At 41.4% G+C, this 23824-nt stretch overlaps 1 protein-coding gene across 1 annotated transcript in view; it reads right to left on the reverse strand.

Moving 5' to 3' along the window:
* Positions 1-23824, reverse strand: part of COL15A1 (collagen type XV alpha 1 chain) — a gene marked incomplete at both ends in the record, with an annotated part of 180159 nt that continues 156335 nt past the window's right edge. Inside the window, 12 exons of the mRNA XM_084260640.1 lie at positions 1-217; positions 535-650; positions 1830-2015; positions 2919-2978; positions 4331-4390; positions 4565-4693; positions 6462-6526; positions 8545-8689; positions 10681-10791; positions 15841-15890; positions 19056-19145; positions 21649-21694. Coding sequence (XP_084116766.1) covers positions 1-217; positions 535-650; positions 1830-2015; positions 2919-2978; positions 4331-4390; positions 4565-4693; positions 6462-6526; positions 8545-8689; positions 10681-10791; positions 15841-15890; positions 19056-19145; positions 21649-21694 — 1275 coding nt within the window. The remainder of the gene's footprint in view (positions 218-534; positions 651-1829; positions 2016-2918; positions 2979-4330; positions 4391-4564; positions 4694-6461; positions 6527-8544; positions 8690-10680; positions 10792-15840; positions 15891-19055; positions 19146-21648; positions 21695-23824) is intronic.

The following is a 23824-nucleotide window of genomic DNA, read 5'->3' on the forward strand; positions in this document are numbered from 1 at the left end:
TTATTTTCCTTGGGGATCAGATACAAAACTGTTTTCAATACAGAGAACAATAAACTGATTGCTACAGCTATATACTTTCTGATCCAGAAGTTTCCCAGTCTTCAAAGGTGATGCTTGTCCCATAGCTCCCATATTAGCTGTGTGCCAGGCTTCACAGTAGTTGCTAGTCAGTCGGATCCCATTTGCAGTCGAACCATGCCATATTATTTTTTGAGGCCTGAAAGGTAAAGTTTACAAGTTATTTCTTGAAAAAGGTCTTTTTTTTTTTCCCTCCTTTATTCAACTTCACACCTATATATGTGGTGACCTGTATTTCTGCTTTCCTTCTGCTTGAAGCAAAGAGTGGGTAGGGAAAGATGAATATATAAAGGAGAGGAAGAAAAGGAGACTACAACCTGATATTCCATTCATAGTCTATCAGAAATGGAGAAAAAAAGGTGGCATGAGGAAAGGTAGACGTTTTTATCACATTTCTAGTAGCCCAAGATACTGCTACTTGTACTATCAAACTTACAAATGGTAATGTAAACTCACCAAGATGGATCAGTCATGATGTTCCTCCCATCGAAGGAGTATATTGGAACATGAACATCGAATTGTCCACCGTTTCCATTAAATATAGATTCCCAGTTATTGAAAAGTGTTTCTCCCTGTTAAAATTTCAAAGCCAGTTTTACAAACAAAACCAACTAATCCAAAGTCCACGTCATACCTGATTTTTACAGGCTTATCTATATGTCTAAAATGATCCCTGCATTTAAGGACACTTATGATTCCAGCTTTCATATCAGTTTCTGCATGATGCTCCTGAACAAACTCGTCTCTTCTATCACCTTTGTGCTAATAAGTCTCTGATCCACACCTTTGCCTCACACTTGCACCCCTGTTGCATTGTCTCTCCCAATATGCAGTTTGATAATCTCAATTTCCACTGTTGTTTTGCTCCTAAGAGGTTGTTTGAGAAACTGTCTGCAGCTACCATAGCTATAGAAAAAAATATAGGGATAATTTCTACTGGAACTTCTGTAGAGGTCACAATTTTGTGAAAAGTGTTGCAAATGTTAAGGCAAAAGCTTTGCATCAGGCTACCTCTCAAATGGCCTGTGAGTGTTTCAGTCAAAGTAAAAACGTTATTGTATTCACAAATCTGTGTTTGCACGAGCTTCAGAGTAGCATCCATTCAGCCTGTTCCAAATACCATGTGTTACTCCTGTAGGTTTCTGTGGCCGTTTGTTCTGGGAGCCAGCCAGTGCTGCAGAGACACGGTTTGTTTTCCTCAGTTTTAGAGTGTGTCTGTTTATGTGAGACCACAAAGTGACTCATTCTCTAGACTCTCCTCTCAGTTTCGTTGGGGTAAATTCAGCATCATTCCTAAACACAGAATTTGCCTTTATCTTTAGAAATCAGAAAAACAGTCATTTTCAGTTAGCATACTCTGTGATCCTATGAGAAGGCAGAACAGAAGAGCTATCTTTGGGAAAGGAGGGTGCGTTTCCCCTGCTGGTATTAAAAATATCCAGAAACCTGAACATTATACTGTTGCTTCGTCAGCAGCCTGCTTGACGTAGGCTATTCTCATAGCTTTGTTTCTACCATTAGCCTTAGGATATTGAAGAAAACAACCACTGAAAAAGCAATGGAAATGTGAGACAGTCTGTAACTTCCTACTTTATCACTACCTGTGCTTTTTCTCTTGAACCTGACTGCGAAATGTGAAGCAAAACTGCTTCTTTATAAAATGTAATTGAAGTTGACACTTTTGCCTTTACCATTTTCCAAGATTTTGGGGTGCCATCTTAATACAGCAAGTGTTAAGTACTCATTTTTACCTTAAGATTGACTACTGGTAAATGGTATCGGTCTGTTTTTCTGACAACTGTGGCCAGATCTTGTAAATGTGATGAGAGGAAGGCTCTGTAGGTAGATGTCAAACCTGCTAGTTGGGCCTGTTGATAACACAGAAAATCTGCTCGCACGTCACCAGAAGATGGTGAGTTTAAAGCCACCAGATGCAGCTGAAAAAAAAAAAAAAAAAAAAGAAACCCCACTTTTTTAAAGTTTATAACACTAGGAAGATGTATATTGGCAACAGACTAGACCCCTCCCTCCTCCTGCTGCCAGCACAAGAACTAGTACCTTCCATATCAGGTATGAAAGTTATTTAATGCCATATCATTACATTTCTTAAAACTCTAAGACCCATAACAGAAATACTTATTTTTCTTTGAACATTAAAGAAACTATGAAGATTATATACTCTTTAAAAACTGAATTATTTTAAAAGCACCTAATATTTTAAAGCAGAAGTCTTGGAGTTATCACACAAACAATAATACCTCAAATCATGCAAGCAATAAGTGGCCATATACCATTTGATGATTCACTGTTCATAAATGTAGCATGCTTAAGTCAAACAGTACAGATGCAAAACCAAATCTGCATTTGGGTTTTTTTTTGTGGTGATGATTGGGTTTTTTTGGGCTTATTTTTTTATATATGACTCAGTTATCTTGGTGTCTTTGTCTAAATATTTTTAAGCATTTTAAATGAGGGCTTAGTTTCTGAGGTGTCTATCTAAAAAAAGTATATTTTAATTATTTAGTTGTATCACTATTTTTAACTTTAAAATTGCTGTGTGTTGTAGGTTCAGTCACTAAGTGAAGAGGTATTCCTAACTCAGAATCAGGATTATTTTTTTCTTTGAAATGGGAAAGGGCCTAGGTTGGTTTAAACAGATCTGGAGGTAAGAATTTAAAATCATCTCTGAGGGGTCTAAAACCAGTTAAAAAAGGGTATTTGTAAATTTCTAAAGTAAAACCTATGAATCTGAAGAGGAAATTATCACAAATCTCCCTCAGATGCAAACTGTCATGTTTCAAACCACAGCTACACAGTTGCAATACAGATCTTGTACTTACTGCTGGTTTTCCATCATTCATTCTTCGTACTGGATTCAGTGCTGGAAGAGACTGAAGCCCCTGTTGTTTTAACACATGGAGGCAGATATGTTAAACATGTTAGTCATATCAGAATTTTAGACATTCAACAGTTTTCTAAATAAAGCAAACATTGAACACTGGAGAAACCGAAAAATAGGCTCAAACTGTGTAGACAGAACACTTTATCTGCACATCAATTTGCTGTGTCACACAAGTAAGTGTTTGAAAGCTGTCCTGGCCAGACCTGCTTTGCTGGAGGCAGTGTACCCATTCCACACTGCTCTGCCAGAGCTACACTCGGCACTGGGTTGCACCTGGAGTCCTGCATGGAAATAGCCTGCTCTTTGCAGGAGCAGAAGACCAGTTCAAGAAAATGAAACCTGAAAGGGTAAGGAGGATGTGGAAACAGAAAGCATAGCAGGTGGGAATATTTCTCAAGGCCTTGGTAATTCCCTCTCTGAAGCTACTGGCCTGTAGAGACCAGAAGGTCGATGATCTTCGAGAGCTGTTTCAGGAACAGGGAAGTTTTCTTCTCTACTTACGGCAAGTATGAGTAACCAGCCACTGACTGTACCATTTGGGAAGCTCATGTAGTGTCAGCTGGAGGGTGCAGACGATTTCTTCTAACATGAGCTCTAGACATTTTCCCAGTGATGCCAAGTGCAATTCTCTCTGACCTACTCTGGCTTGTTTTTCTTTCTGGCCATTTTCCTTCTCGCTGCTCCTTCCTAGCACTCTCTTGCCCTTTCATCATCTCAGCAGTCAGATCAAGGAGCATGTTCTCTATCCCTTTCACCACTTCTTGGTTTTCATCCCCCTGTGATGTTTTGGACAGCCAGCATGTTCAACCAGCTTGATACAATAATTTGCAGAATGGAGCCAGGTACAAACTAACAATTGAGGCTCTAAGGATAGACCCTCAGCACACTGTGGGATAAGCTACGTGCAGGTGATGATGAAGTACCCTGAATACAGGACTATAATCTTTCAAAGGAAACCTGCTTTTCAGAAAGTGCTCTTCTGAGTTTCCTTGAAAGCTACCAGGGCTTGATGTGACTGACTACAGATCAGTTACACAACAGATTACTGGCTTGATTTGCGGGGTTTTTTTTGTGGTTTTGTTTTTGTTTTTGGTTTGTTGGGCTTTTTTTTTTTTTGCAGGCAGCCTGCTTTGTTCTGCTTTTTGTAGATGCTGATTTGTCTCTAGTGTTTGGAGTCTCAGAAGATAATAGAAGCATATGGCTGGGCAGTATGAACCGATTTGCAAGCTTATTTTGAACTGACAGGTTCCAGTGGAAAAATCATGTATGTTGTGCAAGGATCTGCCAAGTGTATCACCTGTTTCTCCACATTTAGACTCAGTTTTTCATAGCCCAATATTCTGTACTTACATGGCTGGATATGGCTGGAGGAGGAAGGCTGTCAGCAGGGATAGGAATTAGCTCACCAAGCTGAAAGAACCCAAAAGGAAAAGCAAACAAAACTGCATCACCAGGAGCTTATGAGATTAAAAAACAAAATAAAAATCTTTGCATCCATTTGTCTGCAGCTATATAAAAAATATTTTCAAGAGCTCCATTCTGAGTAAGGGAGCTGGGAGGGATTAGGACATAGTGCAATAGTACCTGCAACTTTCTCCATCCATTTCGAACACGGATAAAAACCTCACTGGTTTCACTCAGATAGATCAGTGTACCTTCTGCTACAAAATGAACTTTTTCCAACATACCCTCAATGTTTTGGAATGTCGTAACCTGTCAAGTAGGCAAATGAAACACACTCCATCAGGCACATAAAGCATTTTGCATGTTAAGTTGTTAAACTGAAGTCTCATTTGAACACACTTATGTCAAGGCTTCTTCTGCAGGAAATACTCATTAATTCAGTTTTATGTCATTTCATACAAAAAAGCTTCAGTAACATAAATGTCTTGCTACTTCGGCATACCAGCATCATCATTCTGTGGACTGTAGTAGAACTACACCGATGGTTAATTTTGCACAGGGTGAAGATCGTTGCACCTCTGCTGTTCAGTGCAAGATCAAAATGGAGGAGTTCAGAAAAGATTTTACAGGGCTTATAAATATCACACACAATTCTAGATACATTTGCTTCTGTTGTATTTTTCTTAGTGTTGTTGTGATCTCTTTTCTTTAGGGATGTTTTCTTCCATCCCTTTCTTTATGTTTTTATATGCCTCAAGTTCAGACAGTAAGAATTCTTCAATTGCTCTTTTATAGATTTTCAGGAGGCTTAAACAGATATCTGTCAGATATGGACATCGAGCCTATTACCTCTGTCTCTGTCACCTGAAGATAAGAATACAGCCCTCTCTAAGATGGGTTGCTTCCACAATCTGTTTGATAATTGCAGGTAGTGTAAAATCAGGGTCAGGTTTCTTGAGAGTGTAATTTCTTGACACTTGAGTGTCACTTATTACTCCTGTCTTCCATGTCAGAAGGCATATTAATGCTTTATGGATCATGCAGAACCTACTATAGATTTGCATACAGGTTTTTTTAATGTTGATTTTGACCTAGGTGGGCTTGTATTTTCTGTTTGGGACAGTAGCTCCCAGCCTGTAACTACAGTCCTCTACCTTGGGGCACCAGTCTCTGAACATCTGTTTCTTCCCTGATCTGCAATGATTGTCAGGTCCTAAATTACTATGAGGAAAGGCAGTTAGCAGAGTTACGACACCGTGGCATAAGAAACTTACACTCAGATTGTTGTCAGTTCATTTGATATGATGCAGATGATCTGAAAGTCTGCTTGTTTATTAGTTCATTCTCAAATGATTGCCCAAGATGTCCAGAAAATTTGCTTTTCTATCATAATGTGAGAATGTGGAAAAGGAAAAAAATTGCAATAAAACTCCTCTTCTAGCTTGATTTTTTTTCCCCCAGAAACTATGAATATTTAATTTAGAAATTAACAAAACAGAAGTTTTAGCTGTCATTTTTACTGCATGGATATCTGGGATTTGATTCATGCAGTAAAGAAAAGGAGACAATTTTCTATATGTTCTCTGGCACAACAATTTTTAGATTTGCTAGGGAAATCTACAGTTTTCTTCTTAGAATCAAGTAACCTATATTACTGGTCTTAATCCAATAATGTAAATTTTGAGGGTTTGGGGGTTATTTTTTTCGTGGAAACTGGGTATTCAGTAGTTGTTCTAGTATCTCAGCATGTTAAATTGCCTTTTCTTTCAGAGATACTACTTTGAACACAGAATGTGCACCCTTTGATTAGTTTAGTGTCCCATCAATCTCTGCATTTGTTTGAATCATCTGTTTCTAACAAGGCAATGGACAGGCTTCTCCTCTTGTCACTGTCCCCACCTATATGGATACCCTGGTGAAAAATTGTGAGATTAAGAAAACCAGGAAAACATTCTAATAAATAAAAGCACAGGACGGGGAGGGGGGGGGGGATCCCTCCTCTCTCAGTGCTACCAATGACTACCAAAAATTTGAAGCAAAAGTTTCAATGGCAAGCTTCCTTATTTTGCTGTCTTACCAGATTCCTGGTTGCAGGTGGCCCTGGCTCTCCAGGAGGTCCTGGTGGCCCAGGCATTGCAGCAGCTAGAATAAAACAAGCAAACAATACATATTGAAGGTCACCATTTTAGAGAAAAGGTAAGTGACATAAAGAAAGGACTTAGTGGTGGTATGTAGGAGTAGTGGGAGCTTTAAATAGCCATAGGCCTTACATAGTCCAAGTTCTGAATAGTAGTACTCAAGCCAAATACAGAAAATGCATTCTAAGGATTATTTTTTTGAAAGCAATAGTGAAGCTTAGTCTTTTCTCTGTTATTTGGGATGTTAAGGTCAACAGATTGCAAACTGCTGCAGGTATTCTGCAAATGAACAACCAGATCTACTTAAATTGACCAGAGTGCTCTTCTACTAGCTGCTGCTGACATGCATATGGAAGAGGAAGAACTTTTAGCTCCTGTTCATCTAGGCTTTGAGTGAATAATAGTGTCCTTTGCTCTAAAAGTAAACAAAAATTAACTTTTCCTTAGCTCAGCTTACACTTCAAAGCAACAGTGGTATGGATTTGAACTTACCATCTACAACCTAGTAAAACTGAATTTCCTCACCCTGAACTGAATGTTCCTGTTTGCTGAGAGGAATGGAAGGGAGGGAAGGGAGGGAAGGGAGGGAAGGGAGGGAAGGGAGGGAAGGGAGAGAAGGGAGGGAGGGAGGGAGGGAGGGAGGGAGGGAGGGAGGGAGGGAGGGAGGGAGGGAGGGAGGGAGGGAGGGAGGGAGGGAGGGAGGGAGGGAGGGAGGGAGGAAGGAAGGAAGGAAGGAAGGAAGGAAGGAAGGAAGGAAGGAAGGAAGGAAGGAAGGAAGGAAGGAAGGAAGGAAGGAAGGAAGGAAGGAAGGAAGGAAGGAAGGAAGGAAGGAAGGAAGGAAGGAAGGAAGGAAGGAAGGAAGGAAGGAAGGAAGGAAGGAAGGAAGGAAGGAAGGAAGGAAGGAAGGAAGGAAGGAAGGAAGGAAGGAAGGAAGGAAGGAAGGAAGGAAGGAAGGAAGGAAGGAAGGAAGGAAGGAAGGAAGGAAGGAAGGAAGGAAGGAAGGAAGGAAGGAAGGAAGGAAGGAAGGAAGGAAGGAAGGAAGGAAGGAAGGAAGGAAGGAAGGAAGGAAGGAAGGAAGGAAGGAAGGAAGGAAGGAAGGAAGGAAGGAAGGAAGGAAGGAAGGAAGGAAGGAAGGAAGGAAGGAAGGAAGGAAGGAAGGAAGGAAGGAAGGAAGGAAGGAAGGAAGGAAGGAAGGAAGGAAGGAAGGAAGGAAGGAAGGAAGGAAGGAAGGAAGGAAGGAAGGAAGGAAGGAAGGAAGGAAGGAAGGAAGGAAGGAAGGAAGGAAGGAAGGAAGGAAGGAAGGAAGGAAGGAAGGAAGGAAGGAAGGAAGGAAGGAAGGAAGGAAGGAAGGAAGGACCAGTATCTCCAGGTAGTTTTCCACCAACCACTCTTCCTGTAGTATTGCATGAGGTTGGTGTGACCAAGTGCAGGACCCAGAGTCCTTCTGTCCTTGAGCAGATCAACACTCCTGCCCTGCTTGGTGTCATCTGCAAACTGACCGGGGGTGCAGTCAGTCCCTTTGATATTGTCAAAGATACTGAAGAGAATTGGCCCCAATACTGAGCCCTAGGGAACACCACTTGTGACTGGTCACCAACTGGATTTAACTCCATTTGCCACAAGAAGAGCATCTAGGCCAAAAATAACATCTTCCCAAATTTAGCCAACTGCTCACTTTGATATATTTTGCAAAGCTCTCAAGGCAGCCTATCTCCATTAGGTAGACTTCCTTTCAGGCGCAGCCATGGTCACAGTAAAATCCTTTGTGCAGCAGTGCTCCCTTAGCACTAGTTGGTGACAATTGTTTGTAGAGAAACTGTCCTCTTTGTGCTCCCAATTCCAACTCACCCTCAGGAGAAATTAGTGGAGGGCAGGAGTATAGAGGGGAGCAACCTAGTTCAGGTGTGCACAGTGGGTGGGCAGGCAGAAGAACAGGTATGTAAAGCAGGTGGCAGTGCATGCCTGTGGGTGGATGTCTACGCACTCACATATGCAGTGAAAAGCAAAATCACATCCTCTCACCTGAGCCATATATTGCCGGGGGTCCTGGTGGGCCTGGTGGGCCAGGTGGGCCAGGAGGTCCAATTTTTCCATAACCTGGTAAGCCAGGTAGGCCAGGTAATCCCGGAGGTCCTCTTGGTCCGACAACTGAATCCCCCTTTGGTCCCTATCAGTGATAAGAAGTATTTCTTTGAATGCATCCATTTCACTGCTACAGGGCCTGCGCTGCTGGTGGCAACGTTTTTTGAAGGCCTGCCACCACACCACTGGTTTAGATGTAAATTTCTTCAAGGAGACATGGATATTAAAGGAAAATTTTAAATTTGACCATATATTAAATGAAAATGGAGAATTTAAGTTTCAGAAAGCTTTCCCAAAGTCCTCACAACCTATTCCTGCGTAGCTGCTATCTGTAAAACTCTGGACAGTACTCTCAAATTCCTGGATCTCAGCTCTGCTGGTGCTGAAACTATTCACTTTGATGTGCTGATAGGAGTTCGTCTGAAGGTACATGGTGGAAAGCTTTAACATAAAGTGTGTCTGTGCAGGGCGTATGTCTCATGACAAATGTTGTCTTCTGACTCCTGTGATCAAATGTCAGCTCATATCACTAAGGCTCTCCAGCTGCCAGTGTTCCAGATTAAAAAGGCTCCAAGTCTCTATGTTTCCAGTTTACCAGCGTGTCCTCAGCTGGGATGAGGAGGGCTTGTGCTCCCCCTTCTCAAACTCGTCCCCATACATGGAACAATTTTTGGACCCTGTACTAGGAGAGCTCAGTCTCTGATGGATCTCAGGTGCACCATCCAACTCCATGTCAGTGGAACAATTTCTAAAAAGGGAGATGGTTCTCAGGAACATGGAATAGCATCAGTGGGATTTTTGAAGATGAGGTTGCTAACCTAACACGTTGGCCACAGCTGTGACCCATCCATTCATGCTCCTTGGCACAGAACATGACCATAAAGTAATGCAATACACACATTTGTTGCCAGATTCCAGGGATAAACTAGTTTCCAAAGCAGCGCATTTGATTCCAAAGCAGCTGTGGCAGCAATTATGAGAAGATAAAACAACTAGGTAGAGATTAGACAGTGGCTGAATTTTACAGGAATGATCCAGACATGTGCACTGAGCTTTCCATTCATGTTTCTGGATTATCAGAATAAAAATTAAAAATCATTATTTAGATGATGAGTAATTTTCAAGTCACCCACTGTCTATCTTTGTATACAATATTTTGGCCTTCATGGGGATATAAGTAGTATCATCACAAGTTATATATACTGCCTTGATTTGTAGTGCTTTTAATAGCATCAATCTACACATTGACTGTGGTGGGTTGGCCTTGGTTGGACACCTGGCATCACCCAAGCTGCTCTAACACTCCCCTCCATTGAGTATGGAAAAAAAAAATTGTGGGTCAAGATAAAGGCAGTTTAACAAAACAAAAGCAAAAGGTCATGCAAAGGAGCAAAGGACAACAAAAGATTATTCTCTACTTCCGATCAGCAGGCAACATCTGGTCACTTCCTGGAAAGCAGAGCTTTGGTAAACACAGTGGTTGCTCAAGAAGACAAACGTTGTAAATAATGGATGCTCCCCTCCTTCACTGCTTCATTTTTTCTTTTCTTTTGTTGCTGAACAGAATTCATATGGTATGGAATATCCCTTTGGTCAGTTTGGGTCAGCTGTTCTGCCTGTGTCTCATCCCAAGATGATCTTGCCCACCCCTGAGCTTACTGGTGAGGTTGGGAAAGGATATGTTGGAGAGAGAGCATTAACGCTGTGCCACCGCTGCTCAGCAGTAGCCAAAACAGTGGTGTGTTATCAGCACCTTATTAGCTACCAATACACAGCACAGTGCTGTGAGGGCTGCCACAGAGGAAAGTTAACTCCATGTCAGCCAGACCCAGTCCACTGATGTAGCTGTGTTAGACACCCAAGCAATTTTCCCTAGCTAATTAATTCCGTGTATAGCAATGAAGTGTCTTTGTTTGTGCCTAATGCATTCCTCTTGCATTCCTCTAATGGTTAGCATGTGAGTTTTTATGTAGTTCATTCTCAGGATCAGCTTGACATTTGTCTCTTTTTATCACTTTCTAAATTAAAACAATAGGTACCCACAAATATTCCTATTCTACAGTTTGCGTGACTTACAACTAATCCTGGTCTTCCGGGAGGTCCAGGAGGTCCTGTCAGAAAAAACCCTCCATTGGGTTCTCCTTTTTCTCCTTTCACACCACTGACTCCGTTGTCTCCCTTTTCACCCTATAAAGAGAATAGATTTTAAAACACTGAGCGGAAGTGAGATCTGAACTCTGTGCACTCACTGATCTTTTAAAGTTACACGAAATCTCTAAGCTTAATAAAGGAAAGCATCTGCTTGAAATCTTATCGACATCACTTCGGTCTTCAGTGATACGCAGTGAAACAGATTGCTTTCTGTATTGAGGCCTCAAGATTCTCACAGGGCAGGGGCTAGGGAAGGTGGGGTTAGGTGAAGGCAGAGCAAATGCCTCTGTTACTATTTCCTGCTACTCTACCCAGCAAAACTTTGTTCTGTGTTGTAGCTGGAGGCAAAGAGAAAGTCGGAGGAGGCATAAAAGCCCAGCTTTCTGCTTTTCTCTGTCATCAAGCAAAATGCAAAGCAAGACTGATATAAAAATGGAATATGTGGCAAAGTGGAGATTACTGTGCACAGGATGTGAGAGAAGGGTGGGAGGATGACAGAAGAGACACCACACCAGACTGCAGACACTTTGAACTGCATGTCTTCTCCTGTCCTTCACCGATTATCAGTTAGCTTGGGGAACAAAGTGATAGGTAAGAAGCAGCATTTAAATACTAGGTCATTATCTCTCTGTGCAAAATGAGTCCTAGCAATTATAGGTTCCTCCTCACATTATTTCCTTCAGCTTCTCTGCTGCTTTTTTTCCTTCAACTTGTTTTGGTCTACTTTGTCTCACCTCTCTGAGAAATAAACCTGTGAGAGGCAAAGAGGCAAAGGGTAAAGCAAGAATAGCAGATAGCTGCAGAAAGCCGGCAGTTACACATAACTCTTCCTCTGACTTTTTGTCTTTTTAATTTCCTAATACACAGGATTCTAAAGCTTTCTGTATGGCCTGCTATTTTGCAGAAATGAGGCACTAAATGAAAAATGAGTTCTTTGTAGCTAAAGCTGTAAAACTACAGATACTACTCTGCAAGATCAAAGAAGCCATCTCAGCTCTGCTGCGCATGCATGGGGCACTTTGTCATAGGAATAAGGTAGCTGCGCTTAGCCAAGCAGAAACAAAAACCAGAGAGCACTAAGAGGCCTTTCAGGAAACTCACAGCACACTGCTTTTGTTGGCATCATTAAATGATAAGTTGATTAAATTATTATTTTTTTTCAGGCAGAATCATAGCATCATAAAATCCCAGAATCATCAAGGTTGGAAAAGATCTTCAAGACCGTCAATTCCAGCGGTCAGCCCTACACCACCGAACCGCTCACCATCTCCTGAAGAGCCTCATCTACATGTTTTTAAACACCCCCAGGGACAGCGAGTCCACTGCTTCCCTGAACCTCCCTGGTGCAACTTGAGACCAACTTGATTTCCTCTTGTCCTATTGATACTCACTGGGGAGAAGAGGCCAGACCCTGACTCACTACAACCTCCTTTCAGCAGAGCGCCATAAGGTCTCACCTCAGCCTCTTCTTCCCTAGGCTGAACAGCCACATTTCCCTCAGCTCCTCCTGTAAGACCTGTTCTCCAGACCTCTAATCAGCCTAGTTGCCCTTCTCTGCACCCTCTCCAGCACCTCAATGTCCTTCCTATACTGTGGTGCCCCAAACTGCACATAGTACTCTAGGTGCAGCCTCACCAGGGCTGAGTATGGGGTAAGACCACCTCCCTGGCCCTGCTGGTCACACTGTTCCTGATACAGGTCAGGATGCCATTGGCCTTCTTGGCCACCTGGGCACACTGCTGGCTCATATTCAGCCGGCAGTCAAACAACACCAACACCCCCAGGTCCCTCTCTGCTGGGCAGCTCTCCAGCCACTCTTCTCCAAGCCTATAGTGTTACTGGGGGGTGTTGCGGATGAAATGCAGGACCCAACACTTGGCTTGGACCCATCAATTGAGCCTGTCTAGATCGCTCTGCAGAGCCTCCCTACCCTCAAGAGATTGACACTTCCACTCATCTTAGTGTCATCTGCAAACTTACTAAGGGTGCACTCTACACCCTCATCCAAATCATCAGAAAGATATTAAACAGGAGTGGCCCCAGCGCTGAGCCCTGAGGAGCACCACTCCTGACCGGCCACCAACTGGATACAACTCCATTTAACCTAACCCTTTGGACCCGGCCATACAACCAGTTTCTTATCCAGCAAAGCATATGCACATCCAAGCCACGAGCAGACAGCTTCTGTAGGATAATGTTGTGGGAAACTGTGTCAAAGGCCTTGCTAAAGTCAAGGTAGACATGGCAGATCCTACAGCCCTTCCTTTGTCCAATAAGCAGGTCACCCTGTCATAGATGGAGATCAGGTTAGTCAAACAGGACCTGCCCTTCATGAACTGATGCTTACTAGGCCTGATCACGTGGTTATCCTGCACACACCATGCAGCGGTACTCAGGATTATATGCTTCCCCAGAACTGAAGTCAACCTATCAGACTTGTAATTTCCTAGATCATTCTTCTGTCCCTTCTTATATATGGGGGTTATGTTTGCTGATTTCCATTCTGCTGGTACCTCTCCAGTCAGCCAGGGCTTCTGATTGATGATTGAAAGTAGTTTGGTGAGCACCCCTGCCAGCTCTTTCAGCACCTGTGGGGGCATTCGATCCAGCCCCATAGTTTTGTGCACATCTATATGGTGCAGCAGGTCAATGACCGTCTCCTTCTGGACTGTGCGTGTGTCTGTGTGTCATTCTGCTCCTGGTCCCTGTCTCCTGGTTTAGGGAGTTGGATTCCCTCTATAAAACTGGTCCTATTACTAAAGACTGAGGCAAAGAAGTCATTAAGCACCTCAGCTTTCTCCTCATCCTTTGTCACTATGTTTCCTCCTGCATCTAGCAGGGAATGTAGGGTCTCCCTGGTCTTTCTTTTGTTGTTAATATATTTATAGAAACCTTTCTTGTTGTCCTTTACCATGGAGGCCAGGTTAATTTCTAGCTGGGGTTTGGACCTTCTAATTCTCTCCCTGCATAGTGGCAGTTTTGCTGCCCCCCCCCCCGCCATGGTGTCTCTTAAGAATAGAGAACTCAGTCATCTTGTGGTTGCTATGCCTGAGACAGCCACAAACCATCACTTCTCCTACCAGCCCTTCTCTTTTCACAAGAGCAGGTCCAGCAGGGCACCTTCCCTGGTTGGTTCACTCACCAGCTGTGCCAGGAAGTTATCCTTGACACATTTTAGGAACCTCTGGGACTGTTCCCTCTCTGCTGTGTTGTAATTCCAGCAGATATCAGGACGTTGAAGTCCCCCACAAGAACAAGAGCAAATGACCACAAAATCCTCTACTGATTACCGTGTCATTTAAAAACATTTAAAATAATACTGCATTGGTATTCATTTTTATCACTTGAAGCATTCAGGATAATAATGGGACAGAGAGAGAACAAATACATCAAGGTATAGGTATCACAGAATTACAGGTTCACAGAACAGTAGGGGTTGGAATGGACCTCTGGAGATCATCTACTCCAACTCCCCTGCTTAATGCAGGATCACCTAGAGCAGGCTGCGCAGGAACGCATCCAGGTGGGTTTTGAGTATCTCGAGAGAAAGAGACTCTACAACCTCTCTGGGCAGCCTGTCCCAGTGCTCTGTCACCCTCACAGTGAAAAAGTTTTTTCTCATATTGCAATGGATCTTCCTGTGATACAGTTTGTGCCCACTGACCCTTGTCCTGTCACTGGACATCATTGAGAGGAGCCTGGCCCCGTCCTCTTAGATATTTTTAAATATTGATTAGATCCCCTCTCAGCCTTTTCTTCAGACTGCACAAGCTGAGCTCTCTCAGCCTTTCCTCACATGACAGATGCTCCAGTCCCCTAATCATCTTTGTAGTCCTCAGCTGGACTCTCTCCAGTAGTTCCCTGTCTTTCTTGCACTGGGAAGCCCAGAACCAGGCACAATATTCCAGATGTGGCCTCACCAGGGCAGAGCAGAGGCGGAAGATAACCTCCCTCAACCTGCTGGCCACATTCTTCTTAATGCACCCCAGGATACCTACCATTGGCCTTCTTGGCCACAAGTGCTCACTGCTGGCTCATGGAGAGTTTACCGTGCACCAGGACTCCCAGGCCCTTCTCCACAGCACTGCATCCCAGCAGGTCAACCCCTAACCTGTACAGGTGATGGGGTTATTTATCCCTAGGTGCAGGACCCTACCCTCGTTGACTTTCATTTGGTTCCTCTCTGCCCAACTCCCCAGCCTGTCCAGATACGGATGAATGGTTGCAGAGCCACTGCTCCCAGTTTTGTATCATCAGCAAACTTGCTGAGGGTACACTCTGTCCCCTTGTCCAGGTCATTGATGAATGTGTTGAGTAAAACTGGACCCATTATTGACTCCTGTGGCACACTGCTAGCTACAGGCTTCCAACTAGACTCTGTGCTGCTTATCACAATACTCTGGGTCCTGCCATCCAGCCTGTTCTCAGTCCACTTCAATGGCTACTCCTCTAACCCACACTTCCTAAGCTTGCCTATGAGGTTGCTATGAGAGACAGTGTCAAAAGCCTCATTGATATCAAGGTAGACAAAATACACGGTCAGACATGCCATCATAGAAGACCATCAGATATAATTTCTTGTAAAAGATTCCAGGAAAAGGAATTTCCATCACTCTATTTTATGCAGTGGGCTTAAAAGATAAATAGTATTACAAAGAAGTGATTTTTTTCCCCCTATGTATTAATTGTTTCTAAATTTTTCTAGAAGCCTTTGAGGTAATGGATGTCTCTTAGCTGAGCTGGCATGGAAACAGAAGCATTAATTTATGGCAGATAATTTATACCAACTTATGTTAGGTAACAGTGAATTATGACTCACTTTAATACCACTGGGAAGGTAAAAAGCCTCAGTAACAAATTTTTTTCAGAAGTAATCTTTATATACTACTGACATCTGCTATCTCTATATTTGTAATAAACTTGCCTATACAGTTGATGTTTAAGAAATTAATAATTATTGGTGTTCTTACCTATTTTGTATATTTCACCTTTTATGCTTAATTATAGTATGCTTAATTATGCTTAGTATAGTAGACTTTTAAAAAAAAGCTTACCAGAACTCAAACACAAATGGGACATAATTACCTTTATGCTTTTAATGAAGTGGCTGAAATATGATGGCGGCAGAAGTGGACCTGAAAAATGAAGAAAATACAATGATGTACAATAATTATCTGTAATTTTATTTTTAAAAGCACTACTGGCTTAGGAGTTTAAAGGAAAATTATTAACAATAATAACATTAACCTTTAAATTTAATAGATATTTTTAGTTTGGTTTCCTAACAAAGCAAGGAGTACATGTCCTATCATGTCTGCATCTCCTCCGCCTTGTTAACTTCTGAATCTGATTGTGAAATCCAGACAAATTCGAAAGCAAAGAAGGTTCAAAGATGAAAATTTCCCAATTATCTAGGGGAAAAAAAAATCAGCAGCTGTGCAGAGGGTGAAGGAGAAGCATCCAGATTAATCCCTTTTGTGCAAACCAAGGTAAAAGAAAAGCTTTCCATATGTTTTTCCAGCAGTGAGGTGACCAGTCAGTGACTGTGTTATCTTTCATGCAAGGACAATACCATAACTGTCCAGAGAAACTGTGTTACTGCTGATCACAGAAGATCCTTGATATTTCTCTGTAACAAAACCCAGTATTAGTAGCAATGGCTATAGCACCTATGTGTGTTGTCTGCCAATGGTGGTCATCCAAAGCTGTCAGGACAGCAGAAAAAGTCTAAATATCCTTCAAATAGTCTATGTTTGGCATACACTTGTGGAAGGAAGACTGTTTTACAGCTGTCCATAACAGTTTGATCCATTTACTTCAAATGTGTTCTGTTGAATTTTTGAAACCTTTGTGTCTGGTCCTATGCCAGCCATAGGACTTAGATCTCAGTGTGCTCTCTCAGGTACAATTAAGTCAAGTAGACATTGCATACATCTGTACTCCAGGACAGAAATGTATTCCCACATTAGCAGCTATTTTTATTTTACATCAACCCTGTCAATTATAGCTCACTGCAGTGATTTGCTTGATCCATGTGGGAAGAGATGGGGAACTGGCCAGTGGAATGGAATGCCGTGTGTCCTCACATGTTGCTTAGTACTAATCTCTACCCTAGGCAATATCTGAGGTTTTTCTAGGATGACCAGCAAACAGACTAGTCCTGGGCAAGAAACATGGGAGGAAGAGGGAGGTCCCCACTCAAAGCAGAAGTAAAAAAACAAAACAGTTGTAAGGAACCAGTAGGCTCTACCTACAATGGTAGGTAAACTGCATTAGACCAGTTCCTCAGCCCTGAGTTAAAGTGGCACAGCTTTCTTCCATACAACTAAACTGTCCTCCTCACTCCCAGAGCATGAAAGATGTATCCATGCAGCTTACTGCTTCCTGGTTTAAGGTATCGCCCAGACCACCCTATTGGCTGGTAGACTGTTACTTCTTGTAGGCTGAATACGGGCCAGGAAATATGGAAATAATTAAAACTGAAGGAAAAATGTCTTATTTGTCCTGTGTCTCTTTAGTTTACTCGTATGCACACCCAGAGAAGTTTGCCTAATGTGGCTTATCAACAGGAAAACCTAGATCAGCCCTCCTCTGTTGACATTCAGTGGAGGGCTGGTAGGATATTTTTGGCAGGACCTCTAGGGTTCTTAATACTAGCCAGAGGGAAACATACTTTGTTGTGAAGCTTCTGCTGGTAGACCAGATATTTTAATTCCAGTTTATTTTCTGATGTTGCTGAAACAGACTAGCAACACTTTGCATGTGCATAATCAATGGCAAAATCATGTCCTCCCAATTATCGTAAAGCCACGGAACTTTGGTGGCCTTTCTCTTAGAAAATGAGAAGCTACACTGCTTTCAGTTCTGGGATCTGATCTAAAAATTAACTTAGGTCCTGGAGCAACATAACTCATTACCACAATTAATGCTTGCCCAGCGAGAAGCCATCTTCTTAAAATGTTGAAGCTAGTTGATCTATTTGAATTTGGTTGGCAAACAAATTACTAAATCTCTGTTATTTTAGGAGAAAGATGAATTCAGTTTTCAGTTTAACCAGAATTCTTGTGTTATTTTCACTATCTGCAGTTTTACAACAAGATCATAGGCATAATCCTATCCTGAAGCACCTGAAATTATAAGGTATAGGCAAAATAATTGTAGGACATTAATTTGCACTAAATATAGAACCTGGAATGGAACAGGCATGTTCCTGGTGGATAAGCCAGCACAGAAGAGAAGTTTTTCTTCATTTATGTTTTGTAATGTTTCTTCTTTTTATCAGTTTATTGATGACTAGGAAGCACTAACCACTTATTTTAATGCACTGGACATTGATTGGAATAAAAATCAATAAAGACAAGACAAGAAAACAGAATTTATTAGAACAAACAGATGTTCTCTTAGAAATAACTGAAGTATCATCTTCAGTCAACAGAACTGTGTTGTTGGAATAAGGACATATGTACCCATGTATACACAATTTTTTATTTATTATCAACATGTTAGAGGAAAAATATAAATATGGTATAGAATCTTGAATTTGATATACTGCTTCTTCTATTTCAAGTGATTTCTGGCACTGAACAAAGCCCCATCTCAGTATGTGAGATTAAAAAAAAAGTACAGAAAAGGAAGAGTTTGTAATAGCAGTATTTTCAAATAGATGCTTATTTTCTTTAACTATTTCTGAATGTGTAAGAATTAGCAATGTGTATCAACTTTTTGATACAAAAAGTAAATCTTCGCTGAGAAAAAACGTTATGATGTTCCTACCACCAGTAACTTGGTATTTTTAATTTGCATAGACTTTATTATCACAAGTAAAGCACAGAATACTAAAAAGTTGGTTGAAATGGCGATAATCTAGTTCCACCTCATGCTGGAAGTGACTGTCAGCAACAAATGACTACTGTGACCTCAAAACGCAGAGGTGTGTTACCCTGAAATGGGAAGCACTGGTTTTTAGCCCAATTATCTCAACAACATTGGTAACGAAATAACCTCAGGCAGGAGACATGATGTCCTTCTAAAATTTAAAAAAATCTCTGACCAATCAGTTACATTTCAGTATCTATTATTGTACTTAATACATTCATAACACTCACAGATGTGCAGTGCAGCTACTTCTTTTCAGAAGACATCTTTGATATTGTTATGGGCTTTCTTGTTCTTTGTGCCAGTTCAGCAATGAACGTAGGTGTAAGTTTTCAGGTGGGTGGGACTGCAGGGGTAGCATAACAGTACTTTGTTGAATAACGTTAAGTTTACAGGACCTCAATGACTTATCAGCTTTAGTATACCTGGGGATCCTGGAGCTCCTCTGTCTCCCTTTTCTCCTTTCAAGTCCACTGAACTGTGCAGCCCCCAGGAATCTCTGTTTGCTTTAGAACCTGCCATAAAAGCATCACAAACTCATGAGAACTTCCAAGCAGCAGTGGCTATAGCAGTGACAACAAAACGCCCAAAAGTGAGAGCAGACGTTTCCATATACATGGGACACATGGCTCCTATCCCTTTGTGCTTGTCTCACTCATGGACATTGAATGACCACCTGATTGTCCTTTTATCAAGCCCAACATGAGCAAGACAATGTTTCTCTTACAATCTTTCATTTCCTTAACCATCTAGCAAAAGATGGTTAGGGAATTTGATATCACATCTTCAACTATCTCCAGATTCAAAAAAACCCAGTAAGTGGTAACAGTTGCAACTGTGAATGTCAAAAATGTTACTGTTTATTGCTCCTTCATATCATGAAAGCATTAATGATGAAGAAAATGTTCTCTGAGAACAGAAATGCTTTCAGCATAATTTTCTATACAGTTGAGCTAAGGGTAGAACTACACCCAAATACATCTGGAGAAACCTTTTATTTTTCCAGATATTATTCAACTTTCACAGTAAATTTATTCTATAAAATACCTGGGTAAAATGACTCCTGACTATTTAGACTTCACAGGTTTGGTTTCTCTATTCTACCTGACTACAATATTTGCTAATACTTCTGCAAAATTAGCGTAAAATAACATCATCCAGACACAGTAACATTTTATGGCCACTTCCTTCAGGTAGAAATGCCTTTTCAAGTTTAAGATGAGGTGGTTGTATTCTGGGTTATGTGCTGGAATACAGCTAAAGTACAATGACATACAGATAAAAAAACATCTCTTAAAGTAATTTTTAATGGTTTCCTGCCTGTGACATCTTCAGCCCCCGTGGTCAGTAGTGATCTGTGCTGGATCACTAAGAACTCTGGCTCTTTTCTAACCTGATCTAATTACACCTGTGAATTTCGCTGGAGCAAGTATAGAAACAATCTCTTGCTTGGGCATCCAGTTCATACTCTGTGACCTGATGCCTCTTACAAGACTTGACTGGTAAGAAAGTCTTAGTTTGAAAAACAGTTGCAGCATTTTCCCCTCTTTTATTCCTGCAGAATGGTTACGAATAAGGATGCATGAGATGGACCTCTTCCCTTTCAGAACCCCATGTTACGACAGGAGTTTTCAAACATTAGTTCCTCTCCATGCTTTTCTTTTGCCTTTCAGCAATAAGAGGCAAAAGCTGCTCATACTTCCCAGGACTTCCCCATGTCCAGTGTCTCCGCCTCCACCTGTGAGCCCATGTTCAAATGCTTATTGGAAGAACAATGAGGCCTCATTTTATGTTGCACTGAGGCCAATCACAAAATCTCTCAGGCATGCAATCACAGTTTTCCTGACATCTTCAAAGTTATTTTCCATTCCTCAGTATTTCAGGTCATCTTAAAATACTGAGATTGATACAGAGCTTACACAAGTCAGCTCTGACTTTCTCTTCTTTAAGGTATCTTCCTTTACCCCTTGCTATATCAACTCTTGCCCCTTTGAATTTAGTAGCAGCACTACACAGCTTAGACTTAATTCTGTGGACATAACCCTGACGAAAAATGGACAGTCTGCCAGGCACGAGACTTGTAAGAGGTGAATCAGTTGTTGAGCAGTAAGGATCCAGAAAGAAAGCTCAGGGCATCATTGTACTCCACAAATCCAACCCTATATTGTCCTGAAACCACCTTCCATTAAAAGGAGCAAAACCTAACATAACTTCATCAGCCTTGTGACAATTTCCCCAGGTTTCTCATCCTCCTTCCCTGTTATTCTTACTTCCTTCTTTGTCTGCCTGTCAGGTTTTTGTCCTAGCTACTCCTGAACCCCAGAAATGACTTTCTTTTCAATGGGCCTCACCTTCCTAGTGAAGGAGGGGATAAGAAACATTTCTTCTGTCTCACCAGCACATTGATCCTCCGCTCACAGAAGCTATTGCTAATAGCTTGTTTCTTTCCCTCAGCAATATTCTCTGAGACTCCAGCCAGTAAGTGTTGAACCTGCCTGTGATGATTTTCTTTCAGGCAAAAGGATTTGAGCTCCATTTTTTTGGCATCAGTCACTCAGAGGAGGGAAGTGGTTTTGATGCCATCATTCAAACATTGGAGGAATGAGACCACTTACCTGGCTGCTTGGTGTGATGCAGTATCAGGTGGACTTTAGCATTTGCATCTTGGGAAACATCGCCAGAGCAGAGAGTAATGATTTGGCGCAGCCAGGTGTGACACCTCTGCTCTGACAGTGGACTTCTAAGGTTAGATCTTGCGGGAACTGTGTTGCACTGCTCAGTTTATAAATGCTAGTTTTCAAAATCCAGACCTAGGCCCATCTGTTCTTTGGCCTATGTGTTGAGACCAGAGCAAAATATGATCTTACAGTTTAACCAGAAAAAGAAGGGAGGTCACCTATTTTTATGTCTTTCCTTTTTTCCCCCTAGACTAACAGCCAAGAAAAAGCAAAAAGAGCTTAACTTAGAAAAAACAAAAAAAGCTTATTTAAACTGAGGTACACAAAGATAATTACTCACCATGGACATTGAGAGATTCTTGATTTCCAGGGTAAGGAGTGTTCATCTACAGAGAAAATAAAATCTATTACCAATTACCCATTCCCATTGATTAATGGAAATGCATTACTTGGTGTGACCGAAAAGCCTGGAAAATTTGCATGCTATCAGAGTGTAACAACACTCACTGGTTATCTCCAGTTTGACAAGATCTGAATATTAGCCAATAAAGCTTTTTTCAGGGTGGTGCTCTCTTTAACATGCAACATGCTTTCAGCAAGAGGGTAACAACATGCATTTTGGAGGCATGAGCAAATCCTACCCTCAGTCATGCCAGCGAAGCATCAGAAAACTCATTCTCCGAGAAAAATTCTGAATTTACATCACTGCATTTGAAAGCAGGATGTGATTATTTACTGTAAAATAACAGGTTTGTAATTTTTCATCAGACCATATCTATGCCTACTGCCTGATTCTGATCTATGCTCCAACTGCACTGAGGTCACAACTGAGTGGCAGAAGTCCTTCTAGTCTATCCTGCTCTGACACCAGCCACCTGCAGCAATAGGCATTCTACCTACCTCTACTGCATGTCACAGGGAAAGTGCAGGAATTAAAATGTGGCACAGTGCTTGAAAATGGACAGATCTTAGTACTAGCTAGTACTGTTTATATGAATCTCAGCAAGCATATGAAAAAAAAAACCATTAAGTTGCTGCATCTGGCTAATCCTGTAGAATTAGCTCCTGGAAGTCTTACTCACATGGATAGCTCCATTAACTTCAGAAGTTCAGCTCACATGAGGAAAACTTGTGGGGTTCAGTCTGTAGTTCTTTATTGTTATTCATTTATGAAGACATGTACAGCAGACTTCTTATCTATAAACCCAGATAGGTTTAGGAGATTATTCACAAATGCAGGACAAATCTATCTAGCATACTCCAATGTGTGAAGAGCTGTTTGTAAGTACTTGTTTCTATTATGTGTGCACATAAAAGCCACTGCTACTATTCACCGATTGTGACCTTCTTGAAAAGGGAATTTCAGCTAGAATAGGCTTGTATTGTTTGAATCATTCACAGAGTTGAGGTTGGAAGGCTTGTCTGGAGATTGCCTAGCCCAAAGCAGGATCGGTTACATCAGGTTTCTCAAGGCCTCTTCTAGCCAGGTTTCAGAGGTGATGCTGACTAATCTGTATGTGATTGTGAGCATATGTGATTAACATACAAGAATGTTATACGGTGGAAAAGGGAAGATTTAAGGGAGGAAAAGATGGTTCCTGGAGGTAGCAGGCCAAAACCATAGAAACATCAAATTTGCATAGAGTAATGACAACTTATTAGTTAACAGTAAGATCCATAAGCTGGGGTACATCTTTCTTCAACAGTAAAGGTAGGGTGATGATGAGTGTCAGTGCATCTAGTAGAGTGTAAGTGAAAAGCTGCTTCTTTATAATAAATTAATAAGTAAAAAAGAACTAGGAGGGAAATTGGAGGAGGGGGCACAATACTATTTTGAGCTATCCTGTCTAACAGAACAGTAGAACAGCTGTACTGCACACCACAATATTCAGGAGAGGACTGTGGCGCTTAAAGAGAGAACCCTTTCCAAGTATATAACATACAGATTAACAGTACAATATTGCTCTGGGAAGAGTACTTCCAGGACTGAATGCTCTTTGCAGTTCATTGTAGGACGCAATTTCCGTGATTTATTAAACAAAAGCTGCATCAAAGGGTTCTGAGAATACAAACCCCATCTCCTTTCTTTAGATACTGTGTGTGAAATTGCCCATCGTTTGAAGGTAATGGGGGCAGAGCTTCACCTGCTGCCATTCTTGAGATAATAATGTTTATATGTGAATAGACTGCATTTGAGAGTCAAATAAAGAACACAAATTTTCTTTTCTGATGCATCTTTCATACCACAATGAAATACATAACAAGTCTTATTTTGGACGGGGACGTTGAAAACAGCTAAAGCCATAACAGCATGGAGACAGTATGTATATATATATAGCCTGAAAAATGTGCGTACACGTATGTATGAACCTTCAGCTCCCCAAGGCAACTCTTAAATTATGGAAACACAGGTTTGGAAAGGCATTAAAAGTGTTAGGACAATCAAGTAAAGTGCTTTAAGCAAAAGGTTCTAGTGTTCTAGTTCTGTTATATATATTTGATGTATTGCTAATTTT

Source organism: Gallinula chloropus (genome assembly GCF_964237585.1).
Source record: "Gallinula chloropus genome assembly, chromosome: 2".
NCBI lineage: Eukaryota > Metazoa > Chordata > Aves > Gruiformes > Rallidae > Gallinula > Gallinula chloropus.